The sequence below is a fragment of the Ambystoma mexicanum genome, chromosome 1p (assembly GCF_040938575.1).
Source record: "Ambystoma mexicanum isolate Mex_15411 chromosome 1p, UKY_AmexF1_1, whole genome shotgun sequence".
Taxonomy (NCBI): domain Eukaryota; kingdom Metazoa; phylum Chordata; class Amphibia; order Caudata; family Ambystomatidae; genus Ambystoma; species Ambystoma mexicanum.
The window spans coordinates 1372960116-1372984465 of NC_090921.1; the positions used below are offsets into that span (position 1 = coordinate 1372960116).

The window sequence follows — 24350 nt, forward strand, 5'->3', positions numbered from 1 at the left end:
GGTTTTGCAAGGTATGGGGACCCCAGGTGAATGATAGAGGCCACCTGCTGGGTTCTTGCATGCATGAAATGTAATTTTATTGGCAAGGAATTTTTGGAGTCTTGACCCACAACTCTGAGCCCCTCTAACCCTCTCCTGGCTTGCTGTGCGCTACTCCTGGGTGGTAAGTTGCTAGATTTTCATATTACATGCATGGAGGTTATTGACTGCATTGACTGTTTGCCCTTGCCCTGTGTTGCTCTCTCCTGTCTTTAGACACTGGCCTGATCGCTGACCAGGTAATTGCCTTTGCCCCAAATATCATGGCACTCTCTTCCCCCCTCCCCCCCCCCTCTTCCTCCTCCGCCGCCTCCTCCTCGTCCTCCAGCGTGCCTTGTGTATAAACCGAACTCTGCTCACTATTGGTTTAATCTAGACTTTCCCCCCTACCAACCTTAAACTGAGCAACTGCTGACATATTTTCTCCCTACTGGTTTTGGACTGAGATTGCACCATGCTATTTTTTTCTGTAATATTTGCTCCATGTGGTTTTGAACTATCGTCTGGGCCTGACTATTTTTACCGTGATGCATGCTGTATGCTGTTCTGGGATCTTTCTTCCCAGTTTGCTTCAAAGAGATTGACGCCTTACTAGGTTTACACAAGGATGTCTGCATTTGGCTGACCTGTACTGTGATGCTTTCACCCTGAAGAATTGCGTTGGTATTTGCAACCTGGTGGTTGGTTCAGAGATTTTACTCTTGCGTCCCGTCCCCTTTCCTCCATACTGTATGGGTGTCCCTTCCTAGGGACGGGAGACAGAACCTTTTTCCCCCTTAAAAACCTTCTTGCCCTTTAAATTTAGAGGTGCGTGGACCTGGGAGCATGCGCTACCCTGACTCTGCCCACTGGCGCCACTTCAGTCCCCTTTTCTGCATCGACCAAAGTGGGCCGATTTCACCAGTGCTCCTGGGTTTGGCCTTGCCATGTAACTCCACACGCTCTACCCCAGATTTTTCTTTTTGTCTGTCATCTCGGTACTTGGTCCTCCGACGCCGCGCTTCCTGCCTGCCTGTCCAACCCCCTTCCTCATCCCCCCCCCCGAACCTCTCCTCCACCCGCCCCCGCGCATCTTGACTTCACCGGGTTTCAGCTGGTGTCCAGCCTGCGAGGGACTCTTTCCCACGTCTGACTCTGACTCCCCACGCTCTTTGCCTCATTTTCCTTGGCCCTGACCACGGCTGGGAAGGTTGCACCGCGTGCGACTCAGACTCCACGCGCACTGAAGAACAGGCTAGCTAGGTGGAGGGAACTCTTCGAAGCGTCGCCTCCAGATGACTTTGTTGGTCCAGCAGAGATCGAGGCAGAAAGGGGGGCTGTTATTTTCCAGGAAACGCCCAAGCGGGAGGTACCTCTCGGGTTCTGTTACCAGCTCATGCACCAAGGCTAACCCTGCTACCGGCCTTATGGCTGAGGTGGTCTTCGGACCCTAACTGTATCAGTGCTGAGGGGCCGCAGGTTCTTCTACCGGGTTTACACCCGAGGGGCTATGCCCTAGTACAGGCTCCATGTCCGAGGGGCGCCTACAAGCAGCATTACCAGCTACAGTGCCGAGGGTAATACGCCTTCTAGACCTGAGGTGCAGGATAGGCCTCATGTTCAAACACAGAGTCTTGGGCGAGGCAGTGTCCGGAGGGCCATGCACTACGACTGGCACGCAGCCCGACAAAATGACTGCCATGCCAGACAACATGGGTGCTCGTCCGATGCCACTCCTAGGAACAGAGCAGGCAGGTGAACGAGTTTCATGGTGGGATTGGTGTCAACCAGGTATGTGGCCTACAGTGTATCCATCCGTAGCGCAGGGCAGGTTCCCCCTGCAACCCAGACGGAGAGCTCTGGCCCCAGCAGCTCCCAGCCACTCGATCAGTATCACCTGTCTCTTCTGCCTCAGAGGATGGGGTCTTCGAAAGGTTTTTGGGGCTGATGTGAACTCGCCCCCAAATTGGGGACTTTACAGGTGCAGCCAGGGACTTGGTCACTTCACCGGTGCCTAGTCATTCCTCCCATGGCTCCAGCACCATAGGCCCCAGCGCAACCCCCGCTGCTGGCTCCTTCGAATCTGCCCCCAGTGCAGCCGGTTCCTAGCCAGCCTCCACAGCAGCCTCTGGTCTCCACACTGCAGCCCACTGCGCCCAGCACCCCTCCTCCCGCAGTGGACCAGGCGGATACAGACTAGGAGGACCCTGACACACTGTCTTCCGCGAGGCCTTTCACAACAGGCTTGTAAGTTTGGCAGAATAAATATCTGGGCCTTCCTCATCCCGAGGAAGGACAGCCCGATGAGGTAGTCTTGGCAGACGTCCTCTCCCGAAGTCCCCCCTACCAAGACGGATGTCCCGATGCAGAAGGATGTTGTCACTCTGACCAAGAAGGGTTGGCTCAAGCCACACTCGGCTCAGCCTGTTAAACAGCGCCTTGATGCCAAGTATAGACAGATGGAGGGTGATACACTCTTGCTATCAACGCACCCCCAGCTGCACTCATTGGTGATCTGTGGCATCACTCTACTCTAAGCCTCAGTCGTCCTTGTCTACCTCATCCTCTGCGCTGCTAGGCAAGGAGAAGATCTTGTAGGCGTACGGGGGGAAAAAGCTGTACTCCAATGCCTGTGCATCTGTGTCAAGCCAACGCGGATGCCATGCTTGCAGCGGCCAGCCAGAGGTTGTGGCGGGAAATATCGGACTTCCTTCTGGAACTCCTGGCGAAGAGCCAGGCACGCTAAGGCAGGTCTAGGAGAAGCTAAGTTGGTAGCACAAGACAACATGGAGTCCACAGTGGCCCACATAGTCACCTCTTGGCTGTGCCTTCTGCATTCCCACGGACATGAGGACGGCCTGGCTTCGGGCTACAAAGTTTAACCCCAGATGTCCAGGATCACATATTGGATCTTTCTTTCGAGGGTAGTGACCTCTTCTACTCTACCACCAACGAGGAATTGGAGAAGAACAGCTCGCAAACCGCAAAGTCTGTCTATACTTACGAAAGCCACGCCCAAGGCGTACACCCACTCGCATCAGCGCTCCGATAAGGGGCGTGCGTTTGGTGGTTTCCGGGGATTCCAGGGACGGAGGTCGAGAAAACCTGACCGCCTGCCGACTCGACACTGGCGCATGCAACAAAAAGGGGGGAAGCCAAGGGCTTCTTCCAGCCCCCCCCACCCCCTCCTAAGCAGCAGCAGCCTCATAGAGCAAAAAGACGTGACGCGTCCCTCAGAGTCCAAGTGTCTCCAGTGGGGGGGGGCAGGCTAGCCTCTCGCGTGCACTTCTGGCGCCACAACTTTGCAGACCCTTGGTTCGTCTCGGTAGTATACACTGGTTACAGCCTACCTATACCTTCCTTTCCTCCTATGCTCTCCTCCCCTCCCACAGATTGGGACGGTAACTCTGACATCCGATCGCTCGTCGAGAGCCAAACAGTGGAAGAACCAGTCTCCCATTGATGATTAGGCTTCTATTCCAGGCTTTTCACCATACAAAATAACCCAGCTGACCTGAGAGTTGTATTGGACCTCTCCACCCTCAACTTCTCCCTTTTCAAAAATTCAAGATGTTTATGCCAGCACTCATTGCAGAGACACTAGACAAGGGAGATTGTATGTGCCCCCTGGATTTGAAGGACGCCTACCTACATGTTCCGATTTGGCAGCCCCATCGCTCCTTCCTACGCTTCAGGATCATGGGCTATCATTTCCAGTACAAGGTGCTATCCTTTGGCCTCAACTTAGCCCCCAGGGTGTTTACCAGACTCATGAATGCAGTGGCAGCCCTCCTCAGGGCCCAAGGCCACCATGTCTACCCGTACCTTGAGGACTGGCTCGTCGGGGAGAGATCACCGGGTGGGGTTGTCCACACTTCCTCTGCACTTAGGAGTACACTCTACGACCTGGGGTTTACAATGAACCTCAAGTATCGGCTGCAGCCCCTGCAGTCTCTCACCTTCCCGGGCCTCATCTGGGATACCAGGGCAGAGGTTTTTTCCCCTCTTGAGGACAAGATTACAGCCATCAAGAGGGCCTCTACGCACTTCCTTACCAGACCAGTGACTTTGGCTTGGTGGTACCAGCACCTACTGGATATCATGGCAGTGTCCTCTTGGCTGTGCCACACATGGAAGAGGAGAGTGCAGCTGCACTTCGCAGCCTCATGGAATCAGGAGAAGGGCTCCCAAGCGGAGCTGGTTAGCATACCGCCTTCTCTCCACTGGGACCTCACGTGGTAGACCAAGGACTTCCATCTGTGGACAGGCAGGCCATTCCGGCAGTCTGCTCCAAAGGTTACTATTACTACGGACTCCTCCCTAGAGGGCTGGGGAGACACTCTGGACACCCACAGCATCCATGGACTGGACCCGGCAGGAGTTGCACATCAACTGGCTGGAGCTCGGAGCCATTTGGCTAGCCCTCCGGGCCTTCTCTCCGCTCATCGAGGGCAGAACTGTCCTGATCCAGACCGATAACTCCACCAGCATATACTATGTCAACAAGCAGGGGGGATGGGGGGGGGTTGGGGGTGGGGTTGCCAGGTCCCATCCAGTGTGCAACCTAGCGGTCAGTATGTGGGAATGGGCCCTGGAAAACATCTACCTCCTGGGCCGTCCATCTCCCAGGGGAGGCAAACTTGGAAGCAGACCGACTCAGCAGGCTGGGAGCGGACGATTACGAATGGCAATTGAACGACCAGGTGCTGCAGGTGGTTTTCAACACATCTCACGATGGTGTGCTATTGCTTCATCCATATTTATTTCTGACTCTTGGCTGCAAATACTTCACACTGCTGTAATTGTTTCCACTATCACGTTTTGGCTCCTCTCCTACCCCACGATTTCCTCGAATTGGAGGCAAGAACTAACCCAGTCACTAAAGATGGAACAAGCTGAAACCCTAATGTCGCCCACCACAACTCGAAGGTTGCACTGACAGTCGGCGTAGTGCATTGGGCTGCTCCTAAGGTGATCAATCCCACAGACACAACTCTCCCTATCTAGCATCTGCCATATTGGAGTAACACAAACTGCAGCCCCTCCCAACAGAAACCACACGTTCGAGTCTGCTATCCAAGCTATTAAGATTATTAGACTTTTGAGATTTTTAAAATATGCAGCTACTCGAATAGGTTTTTGGTGCATGATTGTCATTATGTGGGTCTACCAACATGCGTTGCACATAGTCTGTAATTTGCTACATCAATGCAAGTACCCAACGGTGAAAAACTTAAATAAAAATGTTTAGGCATTATGAAAGGCAAAAATCGAGCATGGCATGAACATCACTGGCCCATTTAATGGGACTGTGGTTTTTTTTTTTTTTTGTTTTTTTTCTGTTCACATGGGATAGTAGAAGGAATATGGCTTCACCCAAGAAGCTTACAGAGATATTCAAATCACCCACACACAATAGCTCTAAGGAGAGCAGTCCTAGTCACATGGACGCCATCAAGAACCCCCCCGCCCCCTCTTACAGGCAGCAAAGGGGATGAGCAGAAGTACTGCCACCAAGTTACAGCAGCTCAAAAGCCATGTCCTGCAACCCCAGGGTCCCTCTTATAGCTTCCCCATAGTAGGAAGCGGAACTACATTCAACCATGTATGGGGATGTTCTCCGACCGACCCGTTGATATTGGAGGCAGCTCACTAGGGTATTAGGGAGGGAGCCAAACGCCACTACACCAAACTGACAAATGTTGCTGCCTCTAAGTTGTAGATGCAGAAGTAGCTGGTCCGATAGCACACCGAGTAGAGCGCGAGCCTGCTGATGCAGGTTCGAATCCCGGCAAGGCCAAACTCGGCCTTTTATCCTTCCGAGGTAGATAAATGAGCACCACACACCGTGGGTAATCATAAGCAGCGCTCAGATACCTCAGGGTTCGTAGCGCTATATAAATGCTAAATTATTATTAGCAGCACAGCTTGGGGAGGGGGGGCATAACAGAGGAAATTGAGAATTCACTCCACTTACTTCCTATACACCGAAAATGAGACTAGTCGTTAAACCTCACATTTTCAGGATGACAATCCTACAAGATGTCATACTGCGACTCAGACTTAACGGCAATGTGAATTGGCAGAAGATGATTCTGATGGCTGTGGAATATGCTTCACCCATATCCAGAGTGCTGGCAAATCATAGGCACTGTGTATTCGCAGAAGTCTTCGGTGTGTTGGCCGGGAGTGTCGTCGCTCCGACACTCGCACGCCCTCGAGCACGGGTGATCGAAAGAGGAAGGATAGAGAAACTTCTAGGGCGCCGAAAGAGAAAAGCTGCTCGAGTCGACCGCTCGAGGTCACCGAGACCGAACACACCTTAAAGGGCAAGTCTTCGAAGGGCGCCACCACGCCCTCGAAGACTGGTATTACATCGCCTTTGTCGACCCCGAAGCCCTCGGCGCCAAAACCTCCAGTTTGGCAAAATCAGCCAGACAAAGGGAAAGAGAAGGCTACAAGACCTGTAATGCCTTCAGGACCCATTAATACCCCTCCTCCACCTCTCCCAGAAAAGGTTTTCAAACCTCTTCCTAGAAAGGAGTTAAAGTCTCTGACCTCAATTTTTGAGGAACAGGAGAAATCTGATGAGAATCTACCTTTTTGGCTGGACTATGGCACCCCAAATGTCCCAGAATGCCTGATTTCAGAAGAAAGCAGGATGAGGGATTTGGTTGAATCACTACACAATGCAAGTGGTATTGATACATCTCCTGAAAATGACTTTGGTAGGCCAGAACCTGGAGAAAATGCCAGTCCATCATACCGTGAGCTAATGACAAAGGTAATAGATTATTTAGAATGGGCCAGACCTCCAGCCCAATTCATCCAAGATGATATAACAGACATATTGGATAATGGTCCTACTGAAGACCCAATACTACCTTTTCACGTAGCCTTGCAAAATAAGGTGGCAGAAAATTGGGAGACTCTGGATTCTATTCCGCCAGTGAATAAATCCCTTACTTCAAAATACCGCCCTGCCAGTAGCGACCCCGGCTATCTGTCTAAACATCACACTCCCGAGAATTTGGTCATACAGGCAGCCACAGCTTCTAACAAACTGGCGTACCCTTCTATCCCTCCATACAGGGACGATAAGCGTGTGGATGGCTGGGCACGGAAGGTATTTTCAGCTCGGAGTATGGCGTTAAAATCAGCCAACTCCACATGTGCCTTGGCAAGGTTTGCGTACACTCTGGGAGTGCATTGCAATGCCAGTGGAGCACATACCAGAAGGGAACGAAAGGGAAGGATTCCTAGCCATCGTTGGAGATGGAAAGTAGGCTATGCAGGAATCCCTTGAATCTGGATTGGACACTGTAGATAGTGTGAGCAGGTCCATGTGCACTAGCACGGTAATGCGTGCAGATTTGCATGGTTATGGAAGTTGGAAGAACCGTCTCCTGAACATGTCCTTTGACAGGTCTTGCCTTTTTGGCAGCAAGGCTGACGAGAACCTTGAGAGGTTGCAAACCTCAAAGGCAGCTGCCAAGTCTTTGGGAGCTGCCATTAGGCAACCTCAGCCTTTTCGTGCACTGGGTCAATCTTGGAGGGGATGATCCTATCGTTACTACTCCTCATATGGAAAGGCGAGAGGAATGGCCAGTCAAAGGGGCCAGAGAAAGGCCACTCGCGTTGGACATGGAAAACGTGCAAAGCCAGCTACAGCCTCTTGCCATCAGCGGCTGCAGCAACCGCCAAAAAACCACTTTGAGGACTTGCATCACAAGACACCTGTAGGAGGCAGGCTGTCACAGCATCTGCAAGAATGGCAAGCCATTACTTCAGATGTTTGGGCTCTAGAAATAATAGCCCAAGATTACTGCTTTCCTTTTCTAACGCAGCCTCAAAGCAATCCACCGGGGAGCCACCCTTTTCAGACCCGCTCCTACAGCAGGAATTTCTAACCCTGCTGGGGAAAGGTGGTATAGAGCCAGTACCTGCAGCGGAGAGGAACAAGGGATGGTACTCCCCGTATTTTTGATCCCCAAAAAAGGACGGAGGACTGAGCCCCCTCCTGGACTTCAACAACTTCCTCAGGAAGGACAAGTTCAAGATGGTTACCATTTCTCGGATCCTTCAGGCCCTTCAACTTCAGGATTGGTTGGTGTCTTTGGACCTCCAGGATGCTTATTTTCATGTGCCGATTCATCTCAAGCACAGAAAATAGCTGAGGTTCGTAGTTGGCGACTCACACTATCAGTTTCGAGTCCTGCCATTCGGATGACCTCTACCCGAGGGTCTTCACCAAACTGATGGTAGTGGTGGCAGCGCACCTCAGGAGAGGGGGATTCACGTCTACCCCTACCTGAAGGATTGGCTGATCAGAGCCCGTTCTGCCAACAGGCTCTGGATCACCTGAAAGTCACCTACCACTTCCTCCACAGACTGGGCTTCTGCCTCAATTTCAAGAAGTCACAAATGACACCTCAACGGCTCCAATATATAGGAGCTGTATTAGATGCATCCCTGGGAAAGCGCTCGCCTCCCAGGTCGAGGGCTCGAGACATTCTTCAGATGGTTTCCAAATTCCAAAATGCCCAAAATCATCAGGCCTACGACTTAAGTTTACTCGGCCTCATGGCTCCCTGCATCTTCCTGGTGCCGGAGGCACGTCCGAGAATGAGATCCCTTCAGTGGGCTCTAAAGACTCGATGGTCCCAGTTTTCAGGTCAAATGACGGATCGTCTCCAGATTCCGAACAAGGTTCGTCAAGATCTTCTATAGTGGACTTGTTCAGGGAATATCCTGAAAGGATAACAGTTTTGGCAACCATGGCTGGAGATCACAGTAGTGACGGACACCTCACTTAGGGGGTGGGGAGCTCATGCCAACGATCTGACAATCGGCGGTCAGTCTCCATCGGAGTCCAAACTACACATCAACCTTCTGGAGCTGAGAGCAATCAGAAAGCTTTCCTGCCATCTGTCAAGGGAAAGAATGTCCTGATAATGCATGGCCACTGTGTAGTACGTCATTATCTAAACAAAAGAGGTGTAGGGTCACTACCTCTGTGCAGAGGCAATGCAGCTCTGGTATTGGGCAATTCAAGAAGTTCTCTTTAACAGCAGTTCACCTAGCCGGGGAGGAGAATGACGGCAGATGCTCTGAGCAGGCAGAGCACAGTGTCACGTGAATGGAAACTGGCTCAGGAAGTCATTCAAGAGATCTTCGCCCTTTGGGGCACCCTTCAAGTGGACCCATTTGCCACCAGAATCCACTGGAAGAGCGAAAAGGTATTGCTCAAGGGAATTTCCCCCGAGAGGAGCCCCGGGGGACGCGTTCGTGGTGGAGTGGAATTTCCCACTATTGTACGCGTTCCCTCCGATTCCAGTCATTCCTCAGGTCTTCAGGAGACTGAAGACCCTTCGGGAGCCGCATGATCCTAATTACCCTGGATTGGGCCAGGAGAATGTGGTACCCGGACCTTCTAGACATGTCCATCTATCCCCAGTACGTCTCCCTCAGAGAGAAAACCTTCTCTCTCAAATGGAGGGTCAGGTTCTCCATCCAGAGGTCAAAACGCTCAACCTTCATGCTTGGTATCTGAAAGGCTGAGATACAAGGATTGGAACCTTCCAGATGACGTCATGGAGGTGTTGCTTTCGGCAAGGCCAGCAACAAAGTCTCTCTTCTGTTGCCGTTGGAAAAAGTTTTGCAACTGGTGAATAGAAAAGAATGTCGATCCTTTTCTATGTTCTATTCTGGAAGTACTGTCCTTCCTCCTGACTCTAGCACATAGAGGTCTAAATGTTGGAACCATTAAAGGTTACCTTGCGGCGCTTTCCATCTTCAAGCGCTCGTTGGAAGAATGCTCCTATTTCAAAATTCCTTTGGGAGTGCAATTTTTAAAAGGACTCACTAATGTTTCCTCCTTTCCCATTTCAAGTACCAGTTTGGGATCTCAATCTGGCCCTATAATTCTTAATGTGTGCTCCTTTTGAACCTTTGCACACTTGTCCGTAAAGATTACTGACATGGGAAACTGCTTTTCTAGTTGCTTTAACATCTGCAAGAAGAGTGAACGAATTGCAGGCACTGTCTTCTGGGCCTCCCTATACTGTGTTCCATAAGGACAGAGTTGTGTTGAGGGTTAAACGCTAATTTTTACCAAAAGTGGTATGTGATTTTCATTTAAGTCAGAAAATTGTTTTACCCGTATTCTATCCTCCACCTCATGATAGTAAGGAGGAGGAAAGATTACACGGGTTGGATCTGAAAAGAGCTTTAAGCTTTTACATCTCTAGGCTTTCTAAGTTTGGAGTCGACAATAAATGGCTACAAAGGAAGGAAATTGGGTCAGTCGGTGACAAAGCAAACAATATCACGCTGGATTGTGCTTTGTATTTCAGAATGCTACAGATTAGCACAAAAAGACCCACCAGAAGGTCTAAGGGCTCATTCCACCAAAGGCATCGCCTCTTAGACAGCCCTACAAAGAGGTATTCCTATAAGGTCCATTTGTGAAGTAGCAACTTGGTTTTCGCTGCATACTTTTTAAAATTCTATAGCCTGGATGCTTCAGTCTAAGGAGCTGAATTTTGGTAAAGCAGTACTATGTTCAGCCATCGAGGGTATCGAAAAAAAAATCTACCTCCTCCAGAGAAATTGCCCATACTGCTTTGGGAGTCTAAGATGAGGAATACGTTGGACACTTACCAACTAGTAACATTCTTTCGATTGGATGTTCGATTGGAATACGATGGAGGAACATCCAATCGAAAGAACGTTACCAGTTGGTAAGTAACTTGTTCTTTGATGCTGTGACCGCTCTTTCTCTGTGATCAGAGTAGGGTTAAAGATCAGCTGATTTGTAGTTTTACCACTAATTTGAAAGATGGGGGAACTACACATCCCAGAATTCATGGGGGGGAGGGGGAGAGAATGAACTGGATGCCCTTCTGATGCATGTCCACAAAATGTTAGGCCCAGTGTTAATACAGCCTACAAAGCTATCGGTGCTTTGTGCTAATTTATGAACTGCCCTGCACCCCCAACTGTCCTCTGCGTAGATTTACACATTGGCACTAGAGTTGTTGTTTCGATTGATCCTTCCCCTGTTTTCTGCATATGGCACTGGTCTCAAGCAGGCAGGACAGATTCTACATTCAATTTGAAGTATCCAGAGCAATGGGGGTGAGGGATTTCTCAGGTCTATCCTTGATTTGACACCACCCATGAAAGCATTCCTCTGTCTCAACTCACATGACAAGGGTCCTAATGCGTTCAGACCTGGGGGGAAAATGGCAATGATGGTGTTGTGGTGGTCTAGACCATATTTGTGCCGTTATGTATTTTAACTTTGTCATTTTTCAAAACGTTTTTGTGCCACTCTTTAAGAAGGTAAATCATGTATTGTAAGAATCGAGAAAGAAATCAACAGCGCCCACTGAACGCTGTCATGTTAGGATTACATGGTCAGTGGTGACTCCAACATCAGACCTTTATAATACACCAGGCAGATGGTAAACAAGATATAGTGATTTGATCAATATGCAACATTTCGGTGAGTGTGTTGACTATGACATTTTGACAAAAGAAACACTGACATGGGCTTTCAGACCACACATGTGATTTTTTTTATAACACTTATCAAAACAAACTTTTGACTGATCGCTGCGAGGGGTCATGATGCCCATGCCATGTGGTTCCAAAATAATGCAGGTCGAGGCAGATTTTTTTTTCAAAGCGATGACCTGTGACTGAGCAGCAAGCTCATTGCTCAAAATGTGAATTTTAACACTTCCACTAGTCACTCTTACATTTAAGGCGATCAACGAGTGAGCGCCATGAAAGACCAAACATGCAGCCACCTTAGATTCCTGGAGGATCAGCTAAAAATGTGCAGAGACAAGTTTTAAAATGCTGACATTTATGATCTTTAGAAAATATTTAAGATTAGTTAACTCCTCCTGCTATACTGCGTTAACCATGATATACCGTCATTTGGCAAGAAGGTTATCGTACTGCCATAAAATCAATACTGTGACACCCCTAGCTAGTACCTTGCTTACTATTGGACAACAGTATTGTTGTGGGTCGACCTAGAGTATCTAGGGCTCAATTCCTAATACTGTGGTGTGTTAAACATTAGATTTAATAAATCTGCCCCTATTGTTCACATTTGCTGGTTGAGTGAAAACACTGGTAATCGTGTCTTCTATACTCCCAAATAGAAGCATACTAAAATGCTTTCAGTTTTGTTTAGCATTTGTTTATTCTCTGTAGGGAGTGTACTTTAAGATGGTATGGTCGAACCATTGACCGTTTCCCACTATTAGCAATAAAATTGTTGTAATGCAGCCCTAGTATCATACTCCTTTGAAATGTTAAAGCAATGTGTGAATAGCCATTGGTGTGCAAGGAAACTGTGGTGTCGCTTGCACTGGTCAGCTAGGGGGACAGGTGAGGTTATACATACCAATCCTTGTTAACCCCATTATCATAGGTTTAAGGTTACAGGTAAAGCATTTGAAATCCTCCTATAAAAGGATGCCTCAAATATGTGCTTTGATGGGTTCACTTTTCTTAGCCAAAGATACAAGGGGTGGCACAGGCTGATGTGCACTGTGCCAAAACCCTTGAAGATAACCTAAACTTCACCAGCAAAGATATAGTTGAATGGCTTAATTGGAAAAAAATTATCATGTTCTCATAATGAGTCGGATGACTTATTTCAGCCTCCAAAAGATTAAATTCACGAATTTCTTCAAATTTTAGACCCGTTGGCAGATGTACTGTAATATGTGGAAGGTATTTGAAAGCAGTTTGCTTCGTCGTAAAGAAGTTCAGCTCGTTATTGAAGCAGGCATTACAAGAGTTGGAACCAAGTGCCAACTCTCGGCCCATAGACTGAACTACTCTCATTGGCATTTAGCTGCTTGTTTTCTCACCCACGCATTTCAGATTGTGAACCATCTGGGCCATACGCACTCTGCCGCCATCTGCCTTTAAAAAAAATGTTTTTAGGGACCTGACCTTCGGTGCTTCTGTAGCTTCTAAAAGGTTTGCAAGTCCCACACAGGTTAAAGCACACCTTATGCGCATCCGAACCACCCTCATTTCCTTGGTTGCCTATACTCACTATTGGGTGTCATTCATTTCTCACATGTCTCAAACTGCTGCCCATCATTGTGAGCTCCTTGTGTGGCATAACCGTATGTTTACAAAATGTTTACATTTCAAATGCTCTCGGAAACGCCTCCAAAGAGGAGTGGCGTCCCCTTTCCAGCTACTATCTGCTGTTTAACAGTTGTTCCTAAAGGTGAGGTTATTAGCCCATTGTAGTAATCTTGAACTTTCAAAATATGAATGGTTTAAACTTCAGATTATAATGTGTAAGCCTTAAAGTTGCAACCAATGGCATCTGATTCGTAGGACTGACATTCATGACTAAGCATTTATCCTTTCCTGCTGTCACATTTTTAAGGTTGCAGGTTTTCCAGCTTCACTTTTAATGGATCACATTAAAATGTTCATGTTAAAATGTACTAGTTCTGTAAGCAAATGTCGAACCTTTTTTTGTGTGCAATGAGCCCTTCCAAAATGACATGTTTAAACCTCTTTGCCACAATTTTAATTGTGCATATCTAATAAAATGATTACAGAACACTTGCTCCGTGCGTTATCCTTTTGTCATTAAGATTATGCCATGGCTCCATAGTGTGCTACGTAAATATGCAAAACAAGATTGAAATAAACCTTTGCAGGTTTTCATGCTCTGCAGTTTGCATGGGAAAATGTGTATTTTAAATGGAACATATTTTATGGTTATGGGAACACAGTCCATGTCCCTTGCAGTGTATGTGTTTTAGTTCACGCGCCCAATGACATTGAAAATGTTAATTGTTTTGTGTGTTACTTGGGTTTGCAAGTAATACAAATCAGAGTCAACCGGTCTGTGAATAGGCATCGGTTTGTTGAAATTCAATTTCACATAGGTGACAGGTGTTTGTAGCTTGCCTCTGATTGGAAGCAGTTCAATTCAGGTACATTTATGCAATACGCCACCAAATAGTTTAGAGCAGTAAATGTATTCGAAGTTTGGCACAACCGCTGCTTTGTTTTAAAGAGCGAGACTTTTCTATTCATAAGACTGGCTAGCAATTTACATCAGTGCTTGTTCCACTTTTGCACCAAAAATGTCTCCATATTTATAACTTGCAGGCACAATGATCTAATTTCTTTGCATCTGCTGTGCTTAAAGCCCTTTAACCACAAATACTTTAGAAGCACAGGAACAGGGCTTCACAGCCATGCCTAATACAGTGGCATGGTTGCAGAGATTTACGTTATAGATAGTATCTGGCAAGTCTTTTACACGTTGAATTGCAAGATGATTAGATTGGCATGTCCCTGCACTTTTGAATTCCACACACACGTATGCTTGGGTGTTAACCGCCATCACTGTTCTTTCAACCATTGCTTGATAATTTCGTGTTTCATGTAGACTCCTGTGTAGTCATGTTTTTGTTTTTCTTTCGTTTGTACAGAAATGAGCCGGCAGACAGCTACAGCACTTCCTACAGGTACTTCAAAGTGTACACCATCTCAGCGAGTGCCTGCTCTGACTGGCACTACAGCATCCAACAATGACTTGGCTAGCCTCTTTGAGTGTCCGGTGTGTTTTGACTATGTCTTACCTCCCATTCTTCAGTGCCAGAGTGGTCATTTGGTTTGTAGCAACTGTCGACCAAAACTTACATGTTGTCCGACTTGCAGGGGCCCACTGGGCTCTATTCGTAACTTGGCTATGGAGAAGGTTGCCAATTCGGTGTTATTTCCATGCAAATATGCCTCTTCTGGATGTGAAATAACCTTGCCACATACAGAAAAAGCGGATCATGAAGAGCTCTGTGAATTCAGGCCTTATTCGTGTCCTTGTCCTGGTGCTTCTTGCAAGTGGCAGGGTTCCCTGGATGCAGTAATGCCACATCTTATGCATCAACATAAGTCCATTACAACATTACAAGGAGAGGATATTGTTTTTCTTGCTACAGACATTAACCTTCCTGGTGCAGTTGACTGGGTTATGATGCAGTCTTGCTTTGGCTTTCATTTCATGTTGGTTTTGGAGAAACAAGAGAAATATGATGGACACCAGCAATTCTTTGCAATTGTACAACTGATAGGAACGCGCAAACAAGCTGAAAATTTTGCTTATCGGTTGGAGCTTAATGGTCATAGGCGACGATTGACTTGGGAAGCAACACCTCGATCTATTCATGAAGGAATTGCTACAGCTATAATGAATAGCGACTGCCTTGTCTTTGATACCAGCATTGCACAACTCTTTGCAGAAAATGGCAATTTAGGCATTAACGTGACAATATCAATGTGCTGAAGAGGCAGTCTGTTTTCAGGCCAGTGTTCAACTCCTTGCATTTAAATCAAGTTAACCGTCATTGACATTTACTGCCTGGCACAAACTATTTGCTATATCGTTTGGCATATGAAGGGTAACGAAAGGTAAGACGGTTACAGGAACCAGTTGCATGTAGTAACACTAATATATTTAAAATCAACAGTAAACCACTGAAATATATATATATTGCTATAAATATATGTACCCTGAGATGGGCGTCTTTTCTATTAAAAAGAAGTCTAAATCAGAAAATGATGTAAAATAGTTCGGAATTGTGTTTGTAGATTGTACAGTGTAAAGGATGCCGTTTGTGTATTTTTTATTTCCCCCCTCTCCCCCCACAAGCCATTTTCAGTGGCCTCTAGCCATTGCTTTTCTCCCTATTCCCTTTTTGTAATTCACTACATAGTATTTGCTGCTGTTTTGTGTACAGTTTGTGTATCTCATTTGTATCAACTTCCAGTTTTTCATCAATAAATTTGACTTTTCTGTAATTCAGGTTTCTTCTCACACGCAGATCTATTCTTTGTGCCTCCATATTTGATTACATGCATTTATTTGTTGTGCATCATATCTTGTGGTTGATACTTTTTTCTTTCGTGTCCCATTTTTACCAAACTCAGTTACATTGTTAATGTCCAGACATCCGAGGCAGATGAATTTAATTGACTCAGCATAAATTGATGTTCCATACATTTTGTTAGCTAAAGATTGTGATTGACTGCAAACAGTTTGGTACAATAATAGGAGGTGGACGTTAATACATTGAGGTACTTGCAAAGTGGCTTAAGGTTTGACTAACAACTGTTTTCTTGTATCAATTTACTTTGCGGCATGAGACATGGTTTCTTTACACATTCTTCTTTGCTCAAAAATCAAGTCTCAGTTTAGATGTTAATAGATCTTTTATATTTGTCATTAAAGTAATACCTGTCAAACTGCAAACTCTTAGCTCGAAGTTATTTTTAACAAGGTTGCATTGTTAAACTATTTTACTTCTATAGCCAATTTCCAATGCTTGAATATTTAGTGATCTTGAGAAAAGGGCAAAGCAAACATTCAGTTTTTTTTTAGTTTTTTTTAAAGTTGGAACATTCCTTGGGTTTCACACGTAGTAAGCAAAACATGAAGGCTCATGTCCATCAATTAACCCTGTAGCCAACCCTTTTTTCTTAATTTGTCAGCATTGTTCAGCAAACGTACTGTCTTCGAGAGATGCTGTAATGTTCATTTTTTCAAGTTAGCCATTCCAATGAGGACATTTAACCCAACTATTTGTACTGAAAACATGCAAGATTGTGTTTTTTTTTTGGTTTGCAGAAAGCGTCCAACGTTTGAAATTTGAGTTCAAATGCTTGGACTCTAAATTCTTTTTTTATTAGGGTCCTGAAGGCCTAACACAAACATGATTTTTTTTCTTTTTTTAATTTTTTTTTTAAATAAACTCTTATCTTCCTTACGAGCATCTAAGTAATTTTTTTTAATTTGGTTAAATTCTATTTGTTTGCTGCAGTTTGAGTTGAATTGTTAAATTGTATACTTTTTATTTTTTTTTGGCTGGTATGCAAGGCACCAAAGGTTTGTACATGGATTAAGCACTTGTCAAAAATAAAGCTAGTTTTTCATATTTGATTAAATGAAGTATGGTTTTTACTCCACATTTGGTTTAAGCCTTCACGAACACTGTATCTACCTTATTGTGAGAACAGTCTATGTATTGAAGTTATTATTCAGAAAATGACTTGTAGATCTAAACCTGTCAACCTGTATGCCCTTTAACAATCCGTTTTATTTTTCTATATTCAGGTTTTACAATCTTACGACTCAGTATTTTAATTGACAACCTACTTTTTCAGTGATCTGCCGATGTCTGATTATTGCCAATTTTCCATTCTAGGATCTTTGTAATTGTATGATTTCTTTGGGGGCGGAGAGAACCTGGTAGGATATCGACATAGAATTCAGAACACAATGCATCATTTGTATGAGTTGGAAAATTGTTTTTTATTCAGTTTCTGCTTCGGAACAGGCATTTAATGTAAATAAGAAAACAACCTCTTTAAAGAAGACAGCCAGCAGAATTGAGGAGAGGCTGGCAAATGCTGAACAAGGGGTGTTTTAAAAAAAAAATCCCTGATTTGTATGGTCAACTTTATAAAAAAAATGTTAGAGCCTGACCCATAGTGTAACAATTAGAAACTTATTTCACAATTATTGTTCCAGATACTCCATGGTGTAAGTGAAGATGCAAAAAAAGTTTTACTGCATGTTCCTACGGATAACAAAAATGTAAGCGTAAATGCAGATGCTTTGGATGCTCAAATTGAGTTTAAAAAAGACGAGTTTATCAGTCTGAAAGTTGTAAGACCGCAGAAGTATTACTAAAGGTAGAATTACCACAGATTGTGCCGCAGCACCTTTGCAATGCTTTTTTTTACCCCTGCAGTACAAGAGGAAGTCGAATTATCATAAAATGTCATTAGGATTTTGCATATTTGCCAATGGAACAAACCAAGTCTGTTTTATGGCACCTACCTTCTGCTCCCAGGCTGCATGAGTGTAAGGAGAGATTCAACTCCCAAAGCAGTGCTACCTTCAAAGGTGACTTGCATCTCTTCTGGAGTTGCAGCACATGAAAAGCATTGCATTCTCCAAACTGTACCTCATCTACACTCTGCATATAACATCCCAGTAATCAAAATGACACATGGAACCCAACCAAACACTAAGGAAGGGGTGCAGACAAAAAAATGAGGAATTCTAGCTGCAGGGGTTTAGATGGAAGGGTAATTCAAAGCTGCCCACATTGATTTGTAGCTTATCCCCACCACTCTGTTTTTTGCCAACTATGTTCTCCTTGGCGGTTGAGGTTGGAGTCACTCCAGTCCTTTGAAGACTGTTTCCAGTTACATTTCCATACTTGGCAACAACTAATGTTCTGTGCAACTTCTTTTTCAAGCTCCCCGGTATGACCTAGAATGTGTGAGAAGACTGCAAAGAGGGACAGCAGGAGGGGGGGAAGAGGGGGTCCTCGGGGATAGCGCAAGCCAATGCCAACTCCAATTAGGATCTACTCTCCCGTACAGGATCCTTCAGTTACAAACCATGTGTATCCTACCTCCTTGTTACAGAATGCGTAAATGCCCAACAAATCACACCATTTTGACTGGCAACCAATAGATCATATCTGAGATTCATTTTAACCTTAGTGCTTTAACAGGCTTCCAAACATGTAGCCTCAAGGATTGAGCGATTAAGAGCCTTGTCATAGCTGTCTATAAGAAATGTATATCGATCGTATCAATGAGAGAAGTCAGTATTCTAAAAGTTAACATGAGAAATCTTTTCACCGAGAACAGGGACCTTTCATATTTAGCTTTGACCTGTCAAAGCTTTAAGTCATGCTATGTTATCGTGCATTTGTAGAACTCCTCCTGCCATAATTTGCAGCTTTTAAGTGCTTTTCCTGTCGGAGGCAAAGGAGGAGTATGATCGAACATTCAGTAATGGTAGGGGAAACAAAGTTGGGTAGATAGTTGGGATGAGGGCGAAGAATAGATGAGATTCACAGGAATGCATGAAAAGGTAAAAGAGCTAGGTGTACAATTGGACCGAATTTATTGTGGATCCATCTGTATTGTATAGCTTGCAGCGCCAAGAGGAAAAATAGTTGGAGAGGTGTTCTTTTACACAGGGGAAGTGGGTGGATGTCTGGAAATTACTCACTACATGGTGACCCTGGGCATGTTTGAAGCCATGCCCAAGAAAACTTGTGCGCCAAAGCCTTTGCTCTTAATTCCCTGAGCCCCAACACCATTTGGGTGGGATTGTATGTCAGAAATTCGAATTTGCCAAGTTTGCAAAAGATCACTGAAAAGGGAGCAAAGCAGGTTTGTCTGGATTACTAGTTTGTCTACACGCCTAGGGTTTTGATAACCCAGACAAAAGTGCTCATGGTCAGCCTTGAGCCTTCCGCTGTGTCCTGGGGAGTCCAAGCAGTGTGTAAAACCATGCCCAAGAAACTCTATGTGCAAAGCCACTCTACGTGCTCCCCAACCCCCTAAACTGCCAGATTCTACATATAGGAAAGCTGAAGGGGAAAATATGGGCACATTTAACTGAGGATGGAATTTTGACCACAGCTTTCTCTGGAATAGAATCAGTCTGGCCTTCTTGGAGGTTTCAGAGTCCTGCTATAAACCTTTTTTATATTGGTGTGTGAGGCGGGAATCCTCTTAGGCTGGGTGCGTATAAGACTTAATTTATGACAGTGAGGTGCCGTTCAGCCATACATCTCGAATTGCTAGAACACTCGCTGGGGCATAGGAGGCGCCAAGTAAAATTGTCTGTTCAACTTGAACACAAAGCTGCCCCTGCGAAAGGCGTCCGCTATAGGAACTTAACATTTGCCCATAGAGAACAGCAGTATTCATGATTTAACCGCATTGGAGGTTGAGGGCAGTGGGCTAGATCGATCAGTGCAATTGTCAGGGAGTGGAACTCCAGGGTGTTTGGAGCCACATCAAGCCCATTTAATAGTAGCCAACCCTAGATTGCAGTGAACTTTCGGTCAGCTAAAAAAAAAATGGATGGAGGTGAGAGCAGAGGCACAGCATTTGCATATGCTTGGTAGGGAGCATAGGCTCCATTTTCCCTTTCCCCATTGAGCATGCAATAAGATCTTGCTCTGACTGCGATCATAACATAATCTAACCCACGTTTAAACCCACGCCTCTCCTCCTCTCCCAGCACCGTTCTCATTGGTCCCTCCAGCCTTTATCACCGGTCCCCCCAGGGCAGCCCTCTGCCCGGCAGCCCCCAGCGGCTAAGGGCCCCGAGGCCAAGGGCGACTCCAACAGAGGCGACTCCAGGAAGTGTCTGCAGGGGAAGCCACCCCAGTGGCCAGCCGTCAACCAGTGACTACAAGGACCAGGAAGGTAGGAGGGGCGGGGTTGGGAGAGGTACAGCTTTACACCAGATACCTAACCTCGTTGCCCCAAACTGCATTTGATAGAGGGGGCCACCGTGCCCAAATTGCATTGTCTGTTCTCCAAACTGCACTGATAGGCCACTCCCACACTATACAGGTGTCTCAAACCTTGCAGGGCCGCCGCGCCCAAATTGCATTGATTGTTCTCCAAACTGCACTGATAGGCTTTTCTCCCACTATACAGGTGTCTCAAACTTAGCAGGGCCGCCGTGCCCAAACTGCATTGTCTGTTCTCCAAACTGCATTGATAGGCCTCTCTCCCACTATACAGGTGTCTCTCAAACTTAGCAGATAGAAGGGCCGCCGTGCCCAAATTGCATTGCCTGTTCTCCAAACTGCATTGATAGGCCTCTCTCCCACTATACAGGTGTCTCTCAAACGTAGCAGATAGAAGGCCGCCTTGCCCAAATTGCATTGATGGGCCTCTCTCCCACTATACAGGTGTCTCTCAAACTTAGCAGATAGAAGGGCCGCCGTGCCCAAATTGCATTGCCTGTTCTCCAAACTGCACTGATAGGCTTTTCTCCCACTATACAGGTGTCGCAAACTTAGTAGGGCCACCATGCCCAAATTGCATTGTTTGTTCTCCAAACTGCATTGATAGGCCTCTCTCCCTCTATGCAGTTGTCTCAAATTTGGCTGGGCAGCCGTGCCCAAACTGCATTGTCTGTTGTCCGGACTGCTTGGACGGACCTCTCTCCCACTATACAGGTGTCTCAAACCTAGCGGGGCCGCTGTGCCCAAATTTGCATTGTCGCTAAGGGAGACGGAGACTAAAGAGAGACACTGTTAGAACCCAACTATATAACTATACAACCCTCAACTCTACCCTTACACCCCGACCAAGACAACAACTAGACTAAAACAACTCGGAATCGTACAATGCTGCGCAAACGACCCACCCAGAGGGAAAGAAGAGAAGAAAGAACAAACACCCCGAAACTTCAACTAAGAACCGCAACAACAGAACACACCCCCCACAAACGGGTTCAAAGATCGGACCAACACTGAAAGAAGAGACAAATCCCTTTACCTAACTCCATACCTCACTGAGACCTACTCACCAGATCAAACCAACGCGACGCCAAAACCAACTACACTGAACAACCTACCAACATCACGAAGGACAAACCCCACCAGATACAACAAGCACACAACTGAAGCAATAACACCATACATCACCAAAGCAAGAAGAACCCCCAACCCTGTCCCCTGGAAGATGAACCAGATGAAAACAAAAACCCTAGGCTAAACCTAGAAGTACTACTCGAACGCCTGAAACCTGCTCCTGAACAAGATCAGAAAACAACCCTAACAAAAAAAGGGCAAACCAAGCTACACCAACTCCACTGCAATCTAATAAATGCAAGATCCATGTCAAAACACTCTACAGAGATCTTCGACCTACTCGACGACCACGTCATCGACATCCTCTTCATCACAGAAACTTGGCTGGACGACAACTACAAAATCACACTCCAAAGCTGCCTTCCAGCAAACTTTAAATGCCTTCAAATAAACAGGAAAAACAAAAAAGGAGGAGGCATCGCAATAGCATTTAAAGAGCAGCTGAAAATAAGAACAGACGAACCACTCAACATCCCCAACTGCGAGTCCATGGTCATACACCTAACAACTAGCCCAAAAACCAACATCACATTCATCCTGGTGTACAGACCCCCAACCTATGATGCATCCTTCGTCGACAACTTCATAGAAGCCATAACCAACATAGCCATCAACCACGAACACCTAATCATACTGGGGGATTTCAACATCTGGTTCGAAGACAGTCATGCCAACTCCCAAAACTCACTGATTGAACAACTCGCCACCATGAAACTATGACAACTAGTAAAAGGGGCAACTCACTCGGCAGGACACACCTTGGACGCAATATTCGCAGAGGAACAACTCATCACCATGGCACTGCCGATACAAATACTGTGGAGTGACCATCTCATCATCCCATTCGTAATCACTCTGCCTACTCAAGTCTACATCCAACCTCCCAAACTCACAGCCACCACAAAAAGAAACTGGAAAGATGTCAAAAAAGGCAACCTATTCGAACAACTGGAGTTAACCAAGCCCTCAACAACAGAACTAGACCTAGCTGACCTAGACGGGAAAACGGAGATACTACACAAATGGATTGCAGATGCAATCGACAAGATGGCCCCAGAAAAACCATTCACACCATCAAAAAAAGAGCAATGGCAAAATGGTTTACCCCACTACTAAGCACCATGAAAAAAGAAAACAAAAAGATGGAAACGGAATGGAGGAAAGATTACAATCCAGACAAAAAAACAATGTTCCAGAAGCACATTCGCGCATACAAGAAGGAAATTCAAAAGGCAAAGGGAAAGCATTATGATGACAGAAGCCCAATATAGCGTGTATAGAGTACTCAGTATATTACCATAACCCTTAATGAAACCCACTGTGTTGCAATTTGTGTGCATGATCTTGTCTAATCTTGGTTAGCAGTTGTGATGAAAATGTGCAGACGTTAGTCTTAATGGGTTTCTGTATCAAAGTAAAAAATGTTTGAATAGTCTAACCAAATAATCTAAGTGGGTATGCATCATCCTCTCCAAAGTAGGCAACATCTCGCCAAATACCCTATAAAATTCATCCAAACTACGGCACATTTTGTTTGGATCTTGGTCCCTGAAAAGAACAAACTAGTCTGTTGGGCGCCTCACTCCGAGTGTAGGGTCTGGAAGCCATCGGACGGTGACCTTGTACCGATTAGTGGTGAGAACCACATCATCCTTATCTGATACTACACTGACCTCGTTGCCTGTGTTTTTATTTTATACACACACGCCGGATGATATGATACGGCATTTATAACACGCCTATACAAAGGTGATGCAAATGCAAGAACCTTGCCTGATCTTTCATAATGTTCCTGAATTCGTGAAATGTGAAAACCTTTTTAATGGAGGCAAGGTACAAACATTTATTATAGCCTCCCGGTTCTCACTTGTTGGAATGCTGGTTTAAACTCAAGATTCCTAAGGCTTGTTTCCATATACAGCTGAACAGCCTTTGGCCCTCCTAGTTTACTGAGTAATGGCAATTTGTGTCCCAGACAGAATTTCATTTTCGAAGTTGATTTCGAAAAGGAATTTTTTTTCATAAAAGTACAGTGCTTAAAGTGTGTAATAAAATATCCATGACCCATGATTACATAATTAGTCCAACTACACTAACATGCATATAGGTTAGGTATGCCTTTCTGTGTCCTTGTCTCTGTGAACTGATGGCCCTGTCTGTATCTGTGTCTGATTTAATACGCTTCAGGTGATGGGCAACCTTTTTGCCAAAGGACCTGTGCCTGCACTTCAGGTCTGAAGTTGGACGCCTTCATGCATGCTTGGCGATCTGTGGCCGAGGAGCAGAATTCCTACAAAAGAAAATAGCATCTACTTACCATCAAGACACTCGGATCAAGCAACCACATTCGCCTAGAACCAAAACTGTACACCAGGAAAAAAACTGGGGGGTGGGGTGGGAGTAGGGGAGTTATTGACCCACCTGGCAGCAAAAACTTGGAAAAGCCTCAAATTCTGAAAACTACTTAACTTGGCTATTCGCTTCAGAATCGGATGGAAACGACTAGGAAAGATGAAGACATCGCTGGAAACAGAAAGCGAGCATACATGGAATAAAGAAGCCAGGGAGGGAGTCTAGGAAAGACCCATCCCAACAATACCCCTAAATTGGACATCACCTTAGGGACAGGCACTATAGCTGCGGATGGGGGTGGGAGGGGGCATCACCCAATAACTGGCACCGCCTGGTCCTTGGAGAGTGGGGGATCCTCCCTAAGAGCAAGCCCTTTAACCATACCCATCTCTGAAGGTTGGCCGGGGGTGGGGCCGAAAGCAACAGAGGCAAGGTGGCCAGCTTTTCTCTCAGCCATCAACCTCCTCTCTAGGGACAGGTAGTCTCCCTGCCAAC

General features: G+C 45.9%; 1 protein-coding gene across 2 annotated transcripts in view; it reads left to right on the plus strand.

Annotated features, from left to right (window-relative positions):
* Positions 1-16330, plus strand: part of SIAH1 (siah E3 ubiquitin protein ligase 1) — a 108516-nt gene extending 92186 nt beyond the window's left edge. For both annotated transcript variants that reach the window (XM_069607049.1, XM_069607048.1), the window contains exon 2: positions 14514-16330. In XM_069607049.1, coding sequence (XP_069463150.1) covers positions 14516-15364 — 849 coding nt within the window. In that variant the 5' untranslated portion in view covers positions 14514-14515 and the 3' untranslated portion in view covers positions 15365-16330. The remainder of the gene's footprint in view (positions 1-14513) is intronic.
* The last annotated feature ends 8020 nt before the right edge of the window (positions 16331-24350 follow it).